Consider the following 17,186-nt stretch of genomic DNA (forward strand, 5'->3'; position numbering starts at 1 on the left):
ATTATGCCAAGATCCTTACCCTCATCAGTTTCTTGTAGCATAATCCCGCTAATATAATATGCTGCTGGAAATCTCATCACGCCAAAGTGTATAACTTTACACTTACTAACATTAAACCGACAGCCATTGTCGTTTGCCCAAATTTCCATCCTATTCAGATCATTTTGTAAGAGCTTGATATCAGTAGCATCCCTGATTGCCCTGCCTATCTTCACATCATCGGCAAACAATTGCACATTTCCTGTTACTCTTCCTGATGTCATTAATGTATACATTAAACAACTATTGCTCATGGACTGAACCCTGAGATACGCCACTGGTCACCTTAAATCTGGCAGATTCACACAATCATCATATACTACTTTTTGATATCTGTCTGTCAATCATCCACTGATCCAAGTCAAGAGTTTATATTCTCCAGTTTATGCAAAAGCCTTTTGTGTGGTATTCTATCAAATGGCTTAGCAAAAACCAACATTATCATAGTGTATCCAGCACTTGGATACAGCAGCATCCAAGGAAATGGATACACTAGGCTGTAATATTATTATGAAATATGGGCAAATCGCTAAACATTACCTCTTTTAGTAAACTATGCTACTCCTTGCAGAGTATAGCTTGTTTGTCTACCTATTTCTATATGCGAGTTCATACAAACTTCTCTAAAATTTTCACTACCACACCAGAGATACTGATAGCTTGGTAGTTAGGCAGATCAGTTTTTGCACCACCCTTGTACAATGGATCTGTCATACATTCCTTCCATTCCTGTGGTATCATTCTGAGCTGAAACTCAAGTTATACAAACATGCAAAAGGCCTAGCCCATTCGGCTAGGCTATAGTAACATGTTGATATTCCACTGGCCCAAGTTCCACAATCACTATTGACAAATTCTTATCCAAGTTAGGCAACAGCTCTTCAACATCATTTTCCTGCACCTCTAACTATTCATACTATGCACCATGTTAGAAACACCTTGTTGATATACCTTAAAGTGAGCACCCATTAATTGAACAATCTCATTAGCCACTAGAGTACCATCTGCATTCAATAAAGTTATTGAATTTGGGTTTTTTTTTTTTTCGATTTCCTTTAGTCTGCATACCCAATTTCTTTTCATACTCCAATTACCTTTCTGCATAATACTCCTTACTTTTTTCTGTTTTGTGCTTTATATTTCATAACTCCTCTCATTCTCACAATATACTTTCCACATCATCATCTTCTTGTGGATCTCTAGCTTAATAAGGTTGCACATCCATTTCACTCCCAACCTATTCATTCTTCGAACACTAGGGATTTAAGCAATTTTTCAGAGATTCCCATGCATTGCTAACATTTTTCTCATTCAGTAACTGATATGGAACCAAAGATAGTATTCTCAAAAGCAGATCATAATTTCCAATTTTTAGTTCAGCATGTAACCTGTTCAAATGGAAACATCTATATAATTAGGTATTTCTGAAGAAAGCATGATCTCTTTCACCAACTAGTTGTAAAAACAGAGACCCTTCTTATGCTATGAACAAATCTCAAACTCTTTGAACTCGAGTTCCTAGTTGCACATGCTGTTTGAGAAAGTTGCCTCAAACAATTCAGTAAATTCCTTTTCATTCATATTATGAGATTTCTCTTCTACCCAAACAATGTTTAGATAATTAAAGTCACCCATAATGATCACTCATTTAGTACCCCATAAGGCTAAATTGGTGATGCATTTCTTTGTCTCCTGCAACTGAGCCACCAGGTCTGCAGCAACACCCCATCATATATTTCATCCTGTTTGCCTCAACTTCAAACCAGATAGCCTCAAACTCACCGATACTTGGGACATTGTACCATCATTGTTTTCTTGCATTTCTATCCTAACTGGACTAAAGTTGTCTGATATCATTAGTTGTTCTTCCCTTCCTCTCCTATCTCTTCTGTCAGTCCTAAAAATAGTATAACCATTACACTCGATCCCGGTTACCATATCTGATTCTGATGGCCAGGTTTCACTAAGGTCAACAATCTTAAGCATTATATTCAATAAAGAAAGAAATTCAACCCCTTTGTTTCTGATGCTCCCGGCATTTGTATATATAGATAAATTACCACCTAGCCTATTTTTATAATTACATCTGCAATCTATTTTGTTTTGTCGTACACCCCCCCCCCCCCAGACACGCTCAAAAGGTACGAACCAAAAGCATATATTTCCACCTCTTTGCCAGATGTATAATCATGTTTGAAGCCATTCATATCTTTATCACATTTGCATACCATAGCTAAACTTTCACATATATATCTAGAATGGCTGCTGAAGATCAAATCTCAATTCAAACAACTGCCAATAGCTCCTTTATATCCAAATCAATTTTCAAACCAGAATTTTGTATTACCAAAGAACTAGCTGGATATCTTCAAGTTAATTTTGCTATGAACATTAAAAAAAAAATGCAATTGCCATTTTAGATTTACTTTGAATGAGTTAATGACTATTGGAAATAAAAAAACACTTCAACATTATTGTTTGTTTAGATGATGCAAACATTTTTAATTTTGGATTAGTTTATATATCCAGAAAATGTTAGTCAACTGACATTCAAAAGATTGTAGACTTACAAATGCAAGAATTTGGAAAGATTTTGGAAAAATATATTGTGAGTATAATGAGAGATGAAGGATTCAGACATTTAGATATGAAAATTCAGCTGAAAATTTACTTTGCCTTATTCACTATTCATTTAGAAGTCGCTGGCCCATTTTATAAAAAAAATAGTCAATATCAAATATATTTACTATTATTATTAAAAAATTTTCATGAGGTTTTTTTTTATTTTTTATGTATAGTCATCAGAATTACCCGGACTCTGAAAAACAATGTCTGGAGTCCCAGGTACAGAAAAATAGCTGAGACTCAGAAACTCTAGTCCATTCCCAAGGTAAATTACAGCATGAGATGATTTGTCCCAGCCTGCTAAAAATATGTTAAAGTGAATATACTATCATAGATTAACAATATCAAAATCCTTCATAATATCTTCATTTTTAATATGATTCTGCACAACTGATGAAGACTGAATTTTTTCAAAACTCTCATATCTGTGTTTCTAGTCTTACATCAACTGTTCTGTTTCTGACGAAATTCTCACATCCATAAGTTAAAACTGGTTTGAACATCGACTTGTACAGCTACTTTACTGTTCTGACTGATTTCTGTCTTATTAAATGAAAATTCATTCAATGACTCCCTGCTAGCTTTATTTATTCTACTGTCTATTTCCATGTATATATCAGCTATGTTCTTCATTGAGAATCAGATTATGTTTTCAAGGTACCTACATATTTTCAGAGTTCCTTGTCTTTTTATTCCTGATTTTCATATCACAGAATTTGTTACAGAAGTTATTCAAATTAGTTATGGAGTCCTGCAGACTTGTATTGTATTTATGAAAGAGGAAACATTACCTGTATGAAATAAAAAGAAGGCTACAAATTATATGTCGATCTGTATATTTATTTGGAGTTGTGGTTAAGGTATTGGAGAGGTTGGTGAGAGCTAGGATACAAATTGGATTGATAACAATGGTATTCTCTGTGCTTGTCAGCATAGGTTTGTTAAAGGGAGGTAGTGTTTTACCAGCTTACTTATGTACTATAACAAGATTATGAATGTATTGGACAAGGGAGATGCATATACAGTGGAATACTTAGATTTTGCAAAGGTTTTGTTCAGACTGCCACACCAGAAGTTAGTATCTAAACTAGAGCAGATGGGATTGTATGATAGAGTAGTGAGTTGGATATGCAACTGGCTCTTAGGTAAGTTACATATGAGGATGAGGTATCTCAGAAAAGGAATGTCATAAGTGCTGTGCTACAGGGATCTATTTTGAGAACAATGTTATTTAATTTGTATATTAATGATATCAGGATGGGTTTAACTGGTGATATACAACTGTTTGCAGATGACTTAAAACTGAGAAGAGTGATGAGAAATCAAGCAGATGATGTTCCAGCCTTACAAAAGGATTTGAATAGATTGTGTGAGTGGGCAACAGTAGGGAACTAGTTTAATGTTCCAAAGTGTAGGATTCTGAAATTTGGTAGGCAACAATGAGATGCAAAGTATACACTTGGTGGGAAAATTTTGGAGGAGGAGGTTGAGGAGATAAGAGATCTTGGACTGATGGTGGACAAGAATGTGAAGTTCAGAGGTCACATTGTTGCAAAGTCATCACATCAGATTATAGCAATGATGCAGAGGACCTTAATGTGCAGAAATAAAAAGGTTCTGGTTCCATGTTTTGGCCATTGATTAGGATTATTCTTCCTATGGATTACTATGCATAGACTTGGTCCCCTGGTTTTCATGGTGTTGAGGATATATTGGAAAGGATCCAGAGAAAATACACTGAGGGAATACAGTTTGCAAAACCTTGTGAATAGGAGGAAGAGAGAGGATATGATTGAGACATTTAAGTCGGTAAAGGCTTGTTAAGGAGGGTATGAGGAGGAGCATAAGAAGCAGGTTCATGGAGAGTAGTTGGTGAGTGGAATGCATTGCCTGGCATTGTAATGAATGCAAATACATTAAATGGGTTTAAAGCAAAGTTTGATGGACTTTGTGTGCAAAAGTGTGTACCTCTCACGGTGAGTCTTTGAACTACATAGAGATTTGGTGTTAATAATAACAACATCAAAAATTATGATATTAGGCCTAATGGCACTTTGCTAGGAATATGTTTTCAGGTATTTTTCCACAAAAAAAATAAATAAATATCACATAGAATAAGAAACTTTTTTTTTATTTTCACAACGTTTCGTGAAAATTCTTTCGTTTCACTTCATCAGGATAAAAATGGCACTTTCCTTGATAAAGTAACTTTCATAAAGTAATCCATATAGGAGATGAATAACTGAAGAGGCAATGTGTCCTTATCTGACATCTGATTTTACATCAAACCATCCTCATTTACCTCCTCCTCTTCAAGCTGCAGCCTGAAATATAATATAGACTATGAACTATATAATGTCCTGCTTATCTCATATATATATGCAATTATATATTTGGTTTAATCCTTTATCCAAGTGTAAGCAAACAAAGTTTGCACCTGAAGTATTTTCAGGACTAGCTTACACTGTTTGCTTACACTTGGATAAAGGATTAAACCAAATATATAATTAGTAGCACAGCCATGTGAAAAAACTTCCATATATATGTAATGTTTTGAATAACTTTTCTCTTGGCACCTTGTCACCAGCCTTTATCAGGTCTATGAAAACATAAATATCGATCCTTGATATACTCCATGATTTCACAACTGCTTGTCTTAAAGATCATGAAAACCACTATTTGGTACGAGTGTGGCTTGTTTTTCTTCTAGCTTCTCTTCCACAATTTTTCTTAGGTTCTTCTCAAGTAAGCTTGCGTGAGCAGTTTTATTTCCATGTTGTTTGTTTAGCTCCTGTTATATATATAGTAGGGTGCTTCTTAAAAACAACAAACTTTAAATGTTTTGAAATTTGTATCAGGTAGGTGTTCATTAATAATAAAAACTCTGTGAAAATTGAAAATAATTTAGAGTGTATTTAGAGATCATGATCATTAGTTCTTAATATTACTCCTAATAAATTATGTAACTGTTTTTTTTTTTAATTTAAAACTACTTTGGTGCCCAAAGTGAATTTTTTATTTATTTGATAATTTTTATCATTTATGTTTTTAAACAAAGATCAACTTAAATTAAAGGAAATGACAAAATGAAACTTTGTTATTAAAGAGATCAATATAGTTTATTTTTAAATTGAATATATATATATTTTTTTTTTTTTAAATAAGCAGAACCTCTGCTTATTTTAACAGCTTTTTTTTTTTTTTTTTTTTGTTGGTTGGAGTACTTCTTCCTGTAGTCACTTAAAACCAACAAAAACTGTTGGTCTTCATCACTGGTATGCCATTTGTATATTCATCCATACATTATCCTCTTTCTGCAAGGTACTTACCAGAAATCCACCAGGTACTTATCATTATTATTAGCTTTGCCATTCTCACTAAATTTTCCCAAAATATTTCTATAATTCTTGTTTTCACTCCTTACTTATCTGTTTAGATTTTCAACAACAATCACCTTTTCCTTTATGGAAGCTGCCTTTTCTAATGATTCAAAAAACAGGCACAAATAAGCATGAATCTTTCCTTTATCCTCATAAAACATTATGCACTTATTACTCAGGAAAATCACACCTTAGTTTCAGTAACTCTGACTTTCAATGTTTTTCCAAGTTCGCTGATGAAAACAACAATGACCTTATTTAGCAGACATCTCAGCTTGAACTACATTTCACTGTGTTCTACCATTTCATCATTTAAGCATGAATCAGCTTAAAGCATGTCTTTGCTTTAAGCTGATACAGAATACAATTCAGGTAGCTAAATCTCCAATCGCCAGGGCACCCTTGTTCATTTAATATCCAGGTGGGTTCTACTACTAAATGGCGTGACAGTGGATCAAAATATCTGGTTTGTTCTCCACATTTCTTAAAGATTATATGATTCTGATCATGTTTACAATCTTAACCTTCTCACTCTTCATTTGCTTCATTCAACAATTCCTTCATATTCTCTGTCAGAAAATACTTCTCACCTCTCAGATCATTAGTGCCAACCAAGGTAATTAATTTTTTTGCCTTATGACTAATATCCACTGGCACAACTAATATCATTAATTTTCGGACAAGGAAACATCATACATAACAAGGTTTTGTTATACTTTCATTAAGAACTCTTCTGATCATAGTCTCCATACATAATTTTCTCCTTGTTTTTCAAGTTTGTTCACATGACCCCAATTTTTACTTCAGACCATTTGCTTCTCTTTCTTCTCAGCTGTTCTAATCTCTTTCCACTTCTGCTACGTTTTGATTTTGCACTTTGTCCTGTGTAGGATGGCATACAATCACATTATTTCCTTATTTGGGTCTATTGCATTCTCCTATATTTAGACTGCTGCACATTAAATATTAATTCTAACACTGACATTTTTCATTCTGCTGTCTACACTACTAACAACAGGTACTCACTGTCGAAACACTTAATACATACTCATTCACCAGTTTTGCTTTCCTTCCACAAATCCTTTAATTTTTGTGGCAAAATACTCACCACACTGCACCATACAAAATTACACAAGTTTAAAAAACCCAACAATGCTGTCTTTGCTGCTATTGTTCTATCCTGAATTGGCACTATATTGATTATATCATCTTTAAAAAAAATAATAAATAAATTAATAAAAATACGAAGTTTACCTATAAGCTAAACAACTCAGACAATTAAAACACACCTGCATAAAACAAAAACTGCAAACTAATCTGATATTATTAACTAAAACATAAAAACATGACATATTTCAGCAGTGCTAATAAAAAAAAAAAACAGTACACCCTCGAACACGGCACATAATAATGTCAAAATATCATTTTATAATTACCATATTTCACATTAGCCATGCTATCACAGTCATATATAAAACACACAATGTTCAAAAGATAGTGACAATGAGTCGGATATTTCATCCACACCCATAACTTACATTACCATAGATCATAACTGTGCATTTTAAACTGGTTTTTTTTTTTTTGTCTTTATCAAAAAATACCAAAAACGATTATCACAAAATGCAAGCTAAGTTATAAAAGCTATAATGCAACACTTCTTTTCAAAATTCAGAATAAATGTCTTACCAGCTCTGCTAGTTTTTTTCTATATTTATCTAGATTTCTTCCAGTAGTCTTGAGTTTCTGTTTCCCCAGAGAGAAAAATAATAATAATTCATTTATATCAATAAAGGAAGAAGGAAATTTCTAACTATAAAGCATTAGATACTGATGTAAAAATAATAATACTGATAAAAATATTATATTTTACATAAAATCATATGAAAAGACTGTCCCTTAAACCTGCATAAATGAGTAATCTTGACTGCAAATAGGAAATTATTAGAAACAATATTATACAACACAATAGAACTGTAATAAAATGTTAACATCTGTAGCCTTAAAAAATGATAGTGTATATCTAGGCAACAATACACAATTGCTTTATTATTAAACCTCTACTGAGGACAAAAGAGTGGTTATAAGAGGTATTAAGTTTACTGCACTCGGCACTAATGAACAGTAATCCTCTTACATAATTCTTCACACAAAAAACACATTGCACCATTATTTTGACTCAAGGAACACTGCATGTGCATATGGTGATAAAGCATTTTACTATTTGTATATGAAAATATGATTTCTGCATTGATTTAATCAGGGTCTAGCTTCCACTGAGGAGTCCTCCACTGAAGGTGGAGGTCTCCTCAGTGGAAGCTAGACCCTGATTAAATGACCCATCTCATAATGCACAGCAATATATAATACACATCTGAAAGGAAGTGTGCTTTACAGTATGGCATATTACGGCAATGATGTGAAGTCAATAGCATCTCTGTATGAGTAGTCCAGTCGTCAAGATACTTCATGAGCAAACTTTGTTTGCTTACACTTGGGTATAGGATTAAAACAAAAATTTAATTTCCTCTCTTTTATAATTTACTCGATAATCAAGCAAAAAAATTTAAAAAAATAACAACATCGTATTTGTAAGATATTTCACATTCTTTTATCTATTATTTCTCTTGAGAAATGTGTCCAACTGTTTGAGACTTAAAAAAAAAAATAATAATAAAATAATTTACAAAAATTGAAAAAAAAAAAAAAAAGAATCCTATAGTATCTATAATCAAACTTCCAAGAATTTGTTGATTGTTACTGTCATTTTAACTTTTTTTTTATCTCATTTGAGATTTTTTAAAAAATGTTTCATATATATATATAAAAAAAGTTATTTTATATTAGAAACATACTTTTTTTTTAACCTACACTTCTCATCTAAGGAAATAACCACTAATAATGCCAAATACATAACTCTCAAGATTCTTGTCTTTCTTAGGCAAAAGTTAAAGAAAAACTTAAGAATCTTGAACAATCTGCAAATCAAAAAGTCTTTTGTTTTCCCAACAGTACTACTGTAAATATTCTTGAATCAACAGAAAGTGGCTGACTCTGTCTAATTTAATTTTTCACGTCATAAAGTACAAAGAGAGAACAGGAACAGTGGAAGAGAGGGAATGAGAGAGAGATATGGGAATGATAGAAGAGGAGAGAATGGAAAACAGTAGGAGAGAGGGAATGAGAAGAATGCGAGGGAGCACTGGAACCAGGGATAGAGTGATGTCAGGAAGGCAGGTAAGTAGGGGAACACAGAAAGAAAGTGTTAGAGGAGAGAGAGTGAGGGATGCATGTGAGCAATCAAGGAACAGGGTGGTAAGAGGTGTAATGTATGGGGACTCAACAATCCGTGGTGTGCAAGATAGGATGTGTGAGGAGTGTTTGCCTGGAGGAACGACAGAAAGTTTGGCTATGGCAATTAAGAGAAGTGAAAGGGTGGATGAGATGATTGTGATGGTAGGAACAAATGACTTGAGAGGTAATGTAAATTGGGCAGCGAGAGATATGAGATTCTTGCTCGAGATTGTATGAAAGAAGACACAGAGAGGAAAGACAATGTGTGTGTTGCCTAGGTATGATAGTGATGAGCTGAGCAGAAGAGCAGTAACATTGAATAATATAATAGCTAGAATGTGTCAGAAGAGAGGATTGGAATGTGTGGATGCTTGGAGGGCGTTTGAGGACAGAAAGGAATTGTATGTGAGAGACTGCTTGCATTTGAATGAGGAAGGACGTAGGCATCTGGAGAGATCGCTGTTCTGAACGAGTGGTGTATCAATGTAGGGAAACTAGAATGTCCAAGGTGGATGGAAGCAGGGGTGGCCTCTTGTGGGAATGGGTACTTGGGAGAAGGGGGGGGGGCATCAGGTAACGCTGAGCCCAGTGGAGTCTAGAAGGGATAATGCTGGGTATGGAAACAGTGGCATTTTCATGCTTTACACTAATGCCAGGAGTATCCAGAATAAATGAGAGGAATTGGTGCTGATAACATCAGCCTGGCCAAAAATTATTGGGCTCACTGAGACATGGTTGACAGAAGAGGATATAATAACAGGAATAGAAGCAGCAGGGTACACCATTTTTCAGCAGGATAGGAAGAGAAAGCGTGCTGGTGCAGCACTGCTTATGATAAGTGACGACTTATGTCCTCTAAGAGTAGAGGCTTTGGAAGGCAGTGACACTAATAATTTTGAAAGCATATTGTGTGAGGTAGAGGTGGGCAGAACAGGATATTTACTGGAGTGTTGCTACAAACCAAGGAGCACACAGGGTGGGGACCAGGAGATGTTTAGCCAGTTGATCTTGGCAAGTGCAAGAAGAATGATTGTTATGAGAGATTTTAACTACAGCAGTACAAATTGGAGAGAGGAAGATGCATGTAGCAATAAGGGAATGGAATTTCTAGAATTCTTGAGGGACAAATGTCTTAGGCAACATGTAATACAGAGAACAAGGGGTTCAAGAGTTTTGGATTTGGTCATAGCATCAGAAGAGTTGATAAGTGAGATGACATCTCTCCCACCAGTTGGAGAGAGACCATCTGGCTTTGACTTGGAAGATGAATAGACATGCAGCAGTATCGATATGCTAAAGAACTGACAGCCCCTTTGACCTGGCTTTTCAATGAAAGTCTGGCTACGGCACCCAGGGAATGGAAGGAAGGTAAGATAGTTCCATTGCATAAAGGCGGAAGCAGACTGGAAGTGTCTAATTATAGGCCAGTTTGTGTGTCATCAGTAGTTGTTAAGATCTTGGAGAAATTAGTGAGGGACCGTATACAGCATTGGGCAGATGAGGGTAATGTTATCTGTGAGAGTCAACATGGATTTGTGAAGGGTTGCTCTTGTTTTAGTAATATGCTAGCCTTTTATAATAAAGTTACAAGAGCATTAGATGAGGGAAAGGCATATACTGCCATTTTCTTGGATTTAGCGAAGGCATTTGACAGGGTGCCACATGATAAGCTGATACTTAAGTTGCAGAACATGGGTCTCGATGTCAGGTTGGTCAACTGGATTCAGGATTGGCTGTCCGATGGGTATCAGAGAGCTGTGTATGGTGAGACAGTTTCAAGGAGGCAGAGGGTTACAAGTGGGGTCCCACAGGGCTCAGTACTGGGACCTATATTGTTTAACCTTTATATCAATGACATTGTCAGTGGACTGCAAGGGGAAAGTCAGTTGTTTGCTGATGATGTGAAGCTGGGAAGGGTTATTAGTAATAGTGCAGTGTGGTAGCCCTTCAAGAGGATTTGAATAAGCTAGACAGATGGGCAAATGAATGGGAGCTTCGGTTTAATGCAGCAAAATGTAAGGTCTTGAGGTTTGGAACACATCGATGGGACGCTGCATACTCTATTAGAGGAGCTATACTGGAGAAAGTAGGGGAGACAAGAGATCTGGGGTTGATGATTGATAGAAACCTGAAATTTAGGGGACATATTGCAAAGGTGGTGAAGGTAACACAGAGGATTGCTGAAATAATGGGAAGGGCACTGACCAGTAGAGATAAAAGAGTTATAATTCCGTTGTATAAGACTCTGGTCAGACCACACTTAGACTATTGTTCATAGATTTGGTTAAAGGATTAAACTAAATTTATCATTGTGAAATGAGCAAAGATAGCCTAGTGAATTTCAATACTATAAAAACTTTTAATTACTTTTAAATAAATTACTGTACACATGATCATTTATCATGTGTACAGTAATGATTATGCAATGCCAAATGGGATTTCACAGGTTTACGGTTTGAATGGGTTGGCAATGACATTACAAAGGGATGTTGAAATGCATGTACATAAATACAAGAAGTATGAGGAATAAAGGTGAGGAGTTTTGGGCACTGGTCAGCTCAACTATACCAAAAATTATATGCATCAGTGAGACCTGGTTGACTGAAAATAATATAGTTACTGGGATAGAATGTGAAAGAGGGAACAGGGAGGAGGAGAGGTATTGCGGATGATAGCTAAACAAAATTAGAAGTTAAAGAGGATTTTAGGTCTGAGGCAGATGGTTCATTTCAGGCTGTCTGGTGTGAGATAGAGGCGAAATAGGACAAAAACGTTGTTGTTGTTTGCTGCTACAGGCTAGGGGTTCACAGGAAAATGTATTATAGATGCCATGTATTGGCATATTAGCACAATGAGTATAGGCCAAACAATTATCATAGGAGACTTTAACTTTTGGGAGATTGATTGGAGGGAGGAAAGGGGGCATGGCAAGATGGAAGAGGGATTTATACAATTGCTAAGGGATAATTACATGGAACAACATGGCATAGGGAGGACAAGGGGTTTCAGGGTGTAGGATCTGATAATGGCATTAGAAGATGTATCCATAACCAAGGTAGACACTCTGCCTCCAATTTCCCAGAACAAGACCATGCAGTCTTGTTCTGGGAAAATGCCAAACATATGGAGTTCTCTGTCAAGAAGGGATTTATGTTCAACTATAAGGTTGGTGATTATGTAGTCTGAAATGAGTGAAGATAACCTAGTGAATTTCAATACTATAAAAACACAATCATGTCATTACTGGACAGCTGCAACCGAGATACATGATATTATATGCATGCTGTATGATTCGTTCTTGTATTCAGAATTTAAACATTTTTCTGTTACCAGTTTTTTGTCTTCTCCTAGAGAGAGAAGCTCATGACACTGAGTGAAATATATAGGAGTAATAAATTATATTTAGTTGTCTCTGATATGTGTGTGAAGCTGTTATTCAAAAAAATATAGTATGTTTAATGTGCATGTCTCTATTCAACAACTAGTAACTTATCCTTATGGTGAAGTTTCCAGAGGTCTGTCAGAAATTTTGGTAAGCCACATTTGAAGAAGTCATGCTTGCATAACCAACTTATGTTGGTTATGCAAGCATGTCATAATGCTGGTTTAATTCCCAAATTTATCAAAATGGAGGAGGCTATTAAATCTTATTCTCATAATATTTACCAAAAAGCTAGAAAACACTGTTGTCTGAAAGGGCATGTTATGTGAAGAAGCTGTTCTTTTCTGATAATAATAAAATTTTTGAACTTCAAATGCTACCACAGAATAATCTTAGTTATGAACATTTTAACTTGATCAGTAGAATTTCTCTTTCTTCAGCCAGACATGCTAACTTAAACTATAAATAGAAGTTGATAAGTTAGTTTGAATTATTAGAAGAAAGAATCCATCAGTTCATTCAGCAACCACCCAGCTCTCCCCATAAAAAAATGGATTATAAATGTAACTAATCATCCTTTTACAAATGATGAATTAAGCGTACTGTCAAAAGGTCCAGATTTTGCAATAACACTTCATCATCTGCCTCATTTAGACTTTATGGTAGGTTTAGAAAACGCACCAGGGAATTACATACAGATGATGCTTGAAATTGCACAGATTTTGCATAAATCTAAACCTCCTCTGCTGAATATTTCATTACCTGAATTACAGGCTCTCTGTTCTTTATGCTGAAATAATAACAATGTAATAATAAAGTCTGATAAAAAATGCAACTGTACTCATGGATACCACTGACTACAATAGCAAATTTGATATTTTACTGTGTGACAGATCCACTTATAGTATAATTGACAGAGATCCTATGCATCAGCTAAACAAATTGAATAAATTGTTAGACCAAACATATTCCTACAGATAATACTATTGGATGTAATGATCATCCATTACATCCAATAGTTGATTGCATAGGATCTCTACTTATTATTTGGCAAAATATCTTACAAGACTTCTATGAAATTTTACTGGGAAAACCACCTCTTATATAAAAAAATAGTTTTCTCTTCAAAGAAAAAATTAAAGATCTTCATCTTCAAGAGTCTGAAATGATTGTTTCCTTTTATGTAGTTTCATTGTTTACTGACTCTGACTGACTATTTTATGGAGCATTTAGGGATCAAATTTTTAATATAATTTTTCCTTGCCCTTGTATTTGGCTATGTTTTGTGGATGACATCTTTTCAATCTGGTCTCACCCTGAAACAGAACTATTTCATTTTCTGGATAAAATTAACTCCTTATATACTGGCATCAAGTTCACTATTCAACATGAATCCAACAACAATCTTCCCTTTTTGGATACTTTAATACATCGTAACTCTGCTGAAAATGGGCTGGACATCTATCCAGAAGAGATGATGAGCAATGGACCACCACACTAATGAACTGGATTCCAAAAGAAGGGAAATGAGGTCGAGGACATCCTAAAATAAGGTGGAGTGATGAATTGTCAAATTTTGTTGGGAAAAAATGGTCAACCATTGCTAAGTACAGAGAAAGGTGGAAGGAACTGGAGGAGGCTTTCGTCCAGCATTTGGCAGAAAATGGCTGAAAAGAAGAAAAAGAACTCTGCTGGTAATATTAAATTTTCTGTTTACAGGAAGCCGTCCTTTACAGGCAGATATATCCATGTATCTTCACATCATCATTATCCTTCACAAAAAACAGGTATTATTAAAAGCCTTGTATATGTGCATGCACAATTTGTTCTTCTGAGACTCTTCTATTACAAGAATTAAATAAAATAAAGCTTACTCTATTACTTAATAGATACAGCAAGATGTGACGTTGATACAGAAAATATCTGATAATTATCATCCCTTTACAGAATGCAATCTGATGTTAAAAGGATCGGCATACTCTATCTTAAAGGAACATCTGAACAAACAGATGGACCCTTTGCATATATAATTTGTACATGACCTTCAAACCAGCCCAGAAGTCATCATCTTTCTTACCACTCATAAAAGATACATTATCACCTTCATTCTTGCCTGGTGTTTATCAAATACCCTGTTCTCATCATCTTTGCTGAGATAGACTGGCCATTATGCTACTATTAGAATCAAAGAACATCAAGATTATATAAAATTTTTGGATTCTGAAGGTTCAGGCCTTGCTTCTCATGTGGTGAACACTAGACACGCAGTTCATTGGAAATGTACCAAGATGCTACACTACAGTAAGTTCACATTTGATCATCTATTTTTTGAATCATGGGAAGTCCTATACCACTGTCTTAATCTTAATCCGACAGTCTGTACCTACTTCTAATTTTGGGGAAATGATAATTGTTTATAATATTTTATATTTTTATTTATTTATTATTTTTAAATTAATTAATTATACATCTATTCACACTTCTCTGAACTCTAATAGTGTTTCCTCCTACTGAACAATTGTGACCGACACACATGATATTATATGCAAGTTTGTTCTTGTATTTAGAATTTAAATTTAATGTGTATGTCTCTATTAATAATAATAATGTCTCTAATAAACAACTAATGAGAGTTCCTACTTGCTACTTTTGGTAATGTTCTGATTTATTACTATTATTAATAATACTATCCTAAGACCCATGTTGTCAAAGACTCATGTAGGAGGTCCCTTTGTCATACACACTGTTCATCATACATTGCCTTAAACATTCAAATTCTCTGCAGTCCAGAGAATTTCCAAAACTCTCCATGAAAAACCTGTTTCTCACACCTCCTTATACAGCTTCAACGGATGACCTCTTGTTCTTCCCCGATCTCCCACCATTTTATGATTTTATAAAGAGGTTTTCTCTTCAATGTTAATCCTATAGCAACTTGCTTACCAACTTGTATGTTTCTATCATACCACCCCTATTCCTCCTATCCACTAGGCTCATTAAATTGCATCTTCTCAATCTTTCCTCATATTCAACATTCCAGAGATCCGAAATTACCTTAGTCAATTGACTCTAGATCTTTTCCAACCTCTCTTCTCAAATCTGTGCACAGATTTGGTCACCTGGTTTTCAAACTATGTGGCCTAATGAAGGCCTTATACAATGGAACCAGAATCTCCTTACTTCTATAAGTCAGTGTCCTCTGCATCATTCTCAAAATTCATTGTGTTGTCTTCACAGTTTTGGCAATTTGTCCTTTAAATTTTAGATCCTTATTCACCATCATTCCAAGATCTCTTATCTACTCCACCTCCAACAATATATCTCTGCCAAGATTAAATTCTACATCCCATCTTTGTTTCCCAAATTTTAAAACCTTTCACAACACTGAACTGTCATCCCCACTCCTATTCTCATTCACTCAATCTATTCAAGTCTTCTTCTAAAGCCAGAAAATCTGTTCTACTCCTGATCGTTCATTCCAAATTTGCATCATTTGCAAACAACTGAATATCCCCATCCAAATCTTCCCCAATATCATTAACATACAGGTTAAACAGCAATGGTCCTGAAACAAAGCACGCCACTAGTGACTTTCCTCTTACAGGATATTGCAGTCCCATATACAACTTGCTGATACCTACACATAGCCAATCTCCAATCCAATGCACTAGTCTAATATCCATCACATACCGCTCTAGTTTGACTATCAAACTTATCATGCAGTAATCTATCAAAAGCCTTTGCAAAATCTAAGTATACTACTGTAATATCTTCTTTATTCTTTATAGCAGTGAGCTTTTGCTTTCGTAACCTTTCTTACTTATTCTATTGCATACTATGTTTATCCACCTTTCGCATTTACTAGTCGTATGCCTATGAACACTGGAAAATTTATTTGTTTAAGACTGCGCCACCAGTATTTCTATATCGGCATAAGACTTAGTAATACGTCCGGTAGATCTCTCTCTTACTAGCATAAATTCCTTCAATAAAGTTTACATAAACAGTCGTGGTTCTGAAGTACTTAAACTACACTTTTAATACCTTAGTTGTTTCCCGCTCACAGATCCGAATTTATTTGGGAACAGTGCATTGTAAAATAAAAGATCAAGCGGCACTCTAATTTAATTATTGACATATAATTAAAACACATTTATTTACATTAATAACAAAACTACATTAATTAAACGATAGGGAGGTTACTCTCACTACCTATCCATTAGACTTTTAGCATTAAGAAACAAACTTTCCCTTTTCAATACTAAATAACTATACAATATAATTATTATTATTATTATTGTTCCAGGCAACTCCAAGGAGTCGACAGACTCATCGAGGGAGGCCCTAACATCATGTCAAGAACAACTATTCAACATTCACACAGTATCTACCTTGCCTTGAACTCATTCACAGTCGTAGCACCCACAACAGACTCTGGAAGCTTATTCCACTCATTCACCACTCTC

The 17,186-nt window shown here is 34.9% G+C and overlaps 1 protein-coding gene across 1 annotated transcript in view; it reads right to left on the reverse strand.

Moving 5' to 3' along the window:
* Positions 1-17,186, reverse strand: part of RhoGAP1A (Rho GTPase activating protein at 1A) — a 587,523-nt gene that overhangs the window by 295,099 nt on the left and 275,238 nt on the right. Inside the window, exon 13 of the mRNA XM_090414103.1 lies at positions 7,734-7,790. Within this exon, the coding sequence (XP_090270229.1) occupies positions 7,734-7,790 (57 nt within the window). The remainder of the gene's footprint in view (positions 1-7,733; positions 7,791-17,186) is intronic.

This window comes from Typopeltis vanoorti, chromosome 24 (genome assembly GCF_054136105.1).
Source record: "Typopeltis vanoorti isolate ZY-2024b chromosome 24, IOZ_Tvanoo_1.0, whole genome shotgun sequence".
Taxonomy (NCBI): domain Eukaryota; kingdom Metazoa; phylum Arthropoda; class Arachnida; order Uropygi; family Thelyphonidae; genus Typopeltis; species Typopeltis vanoorti.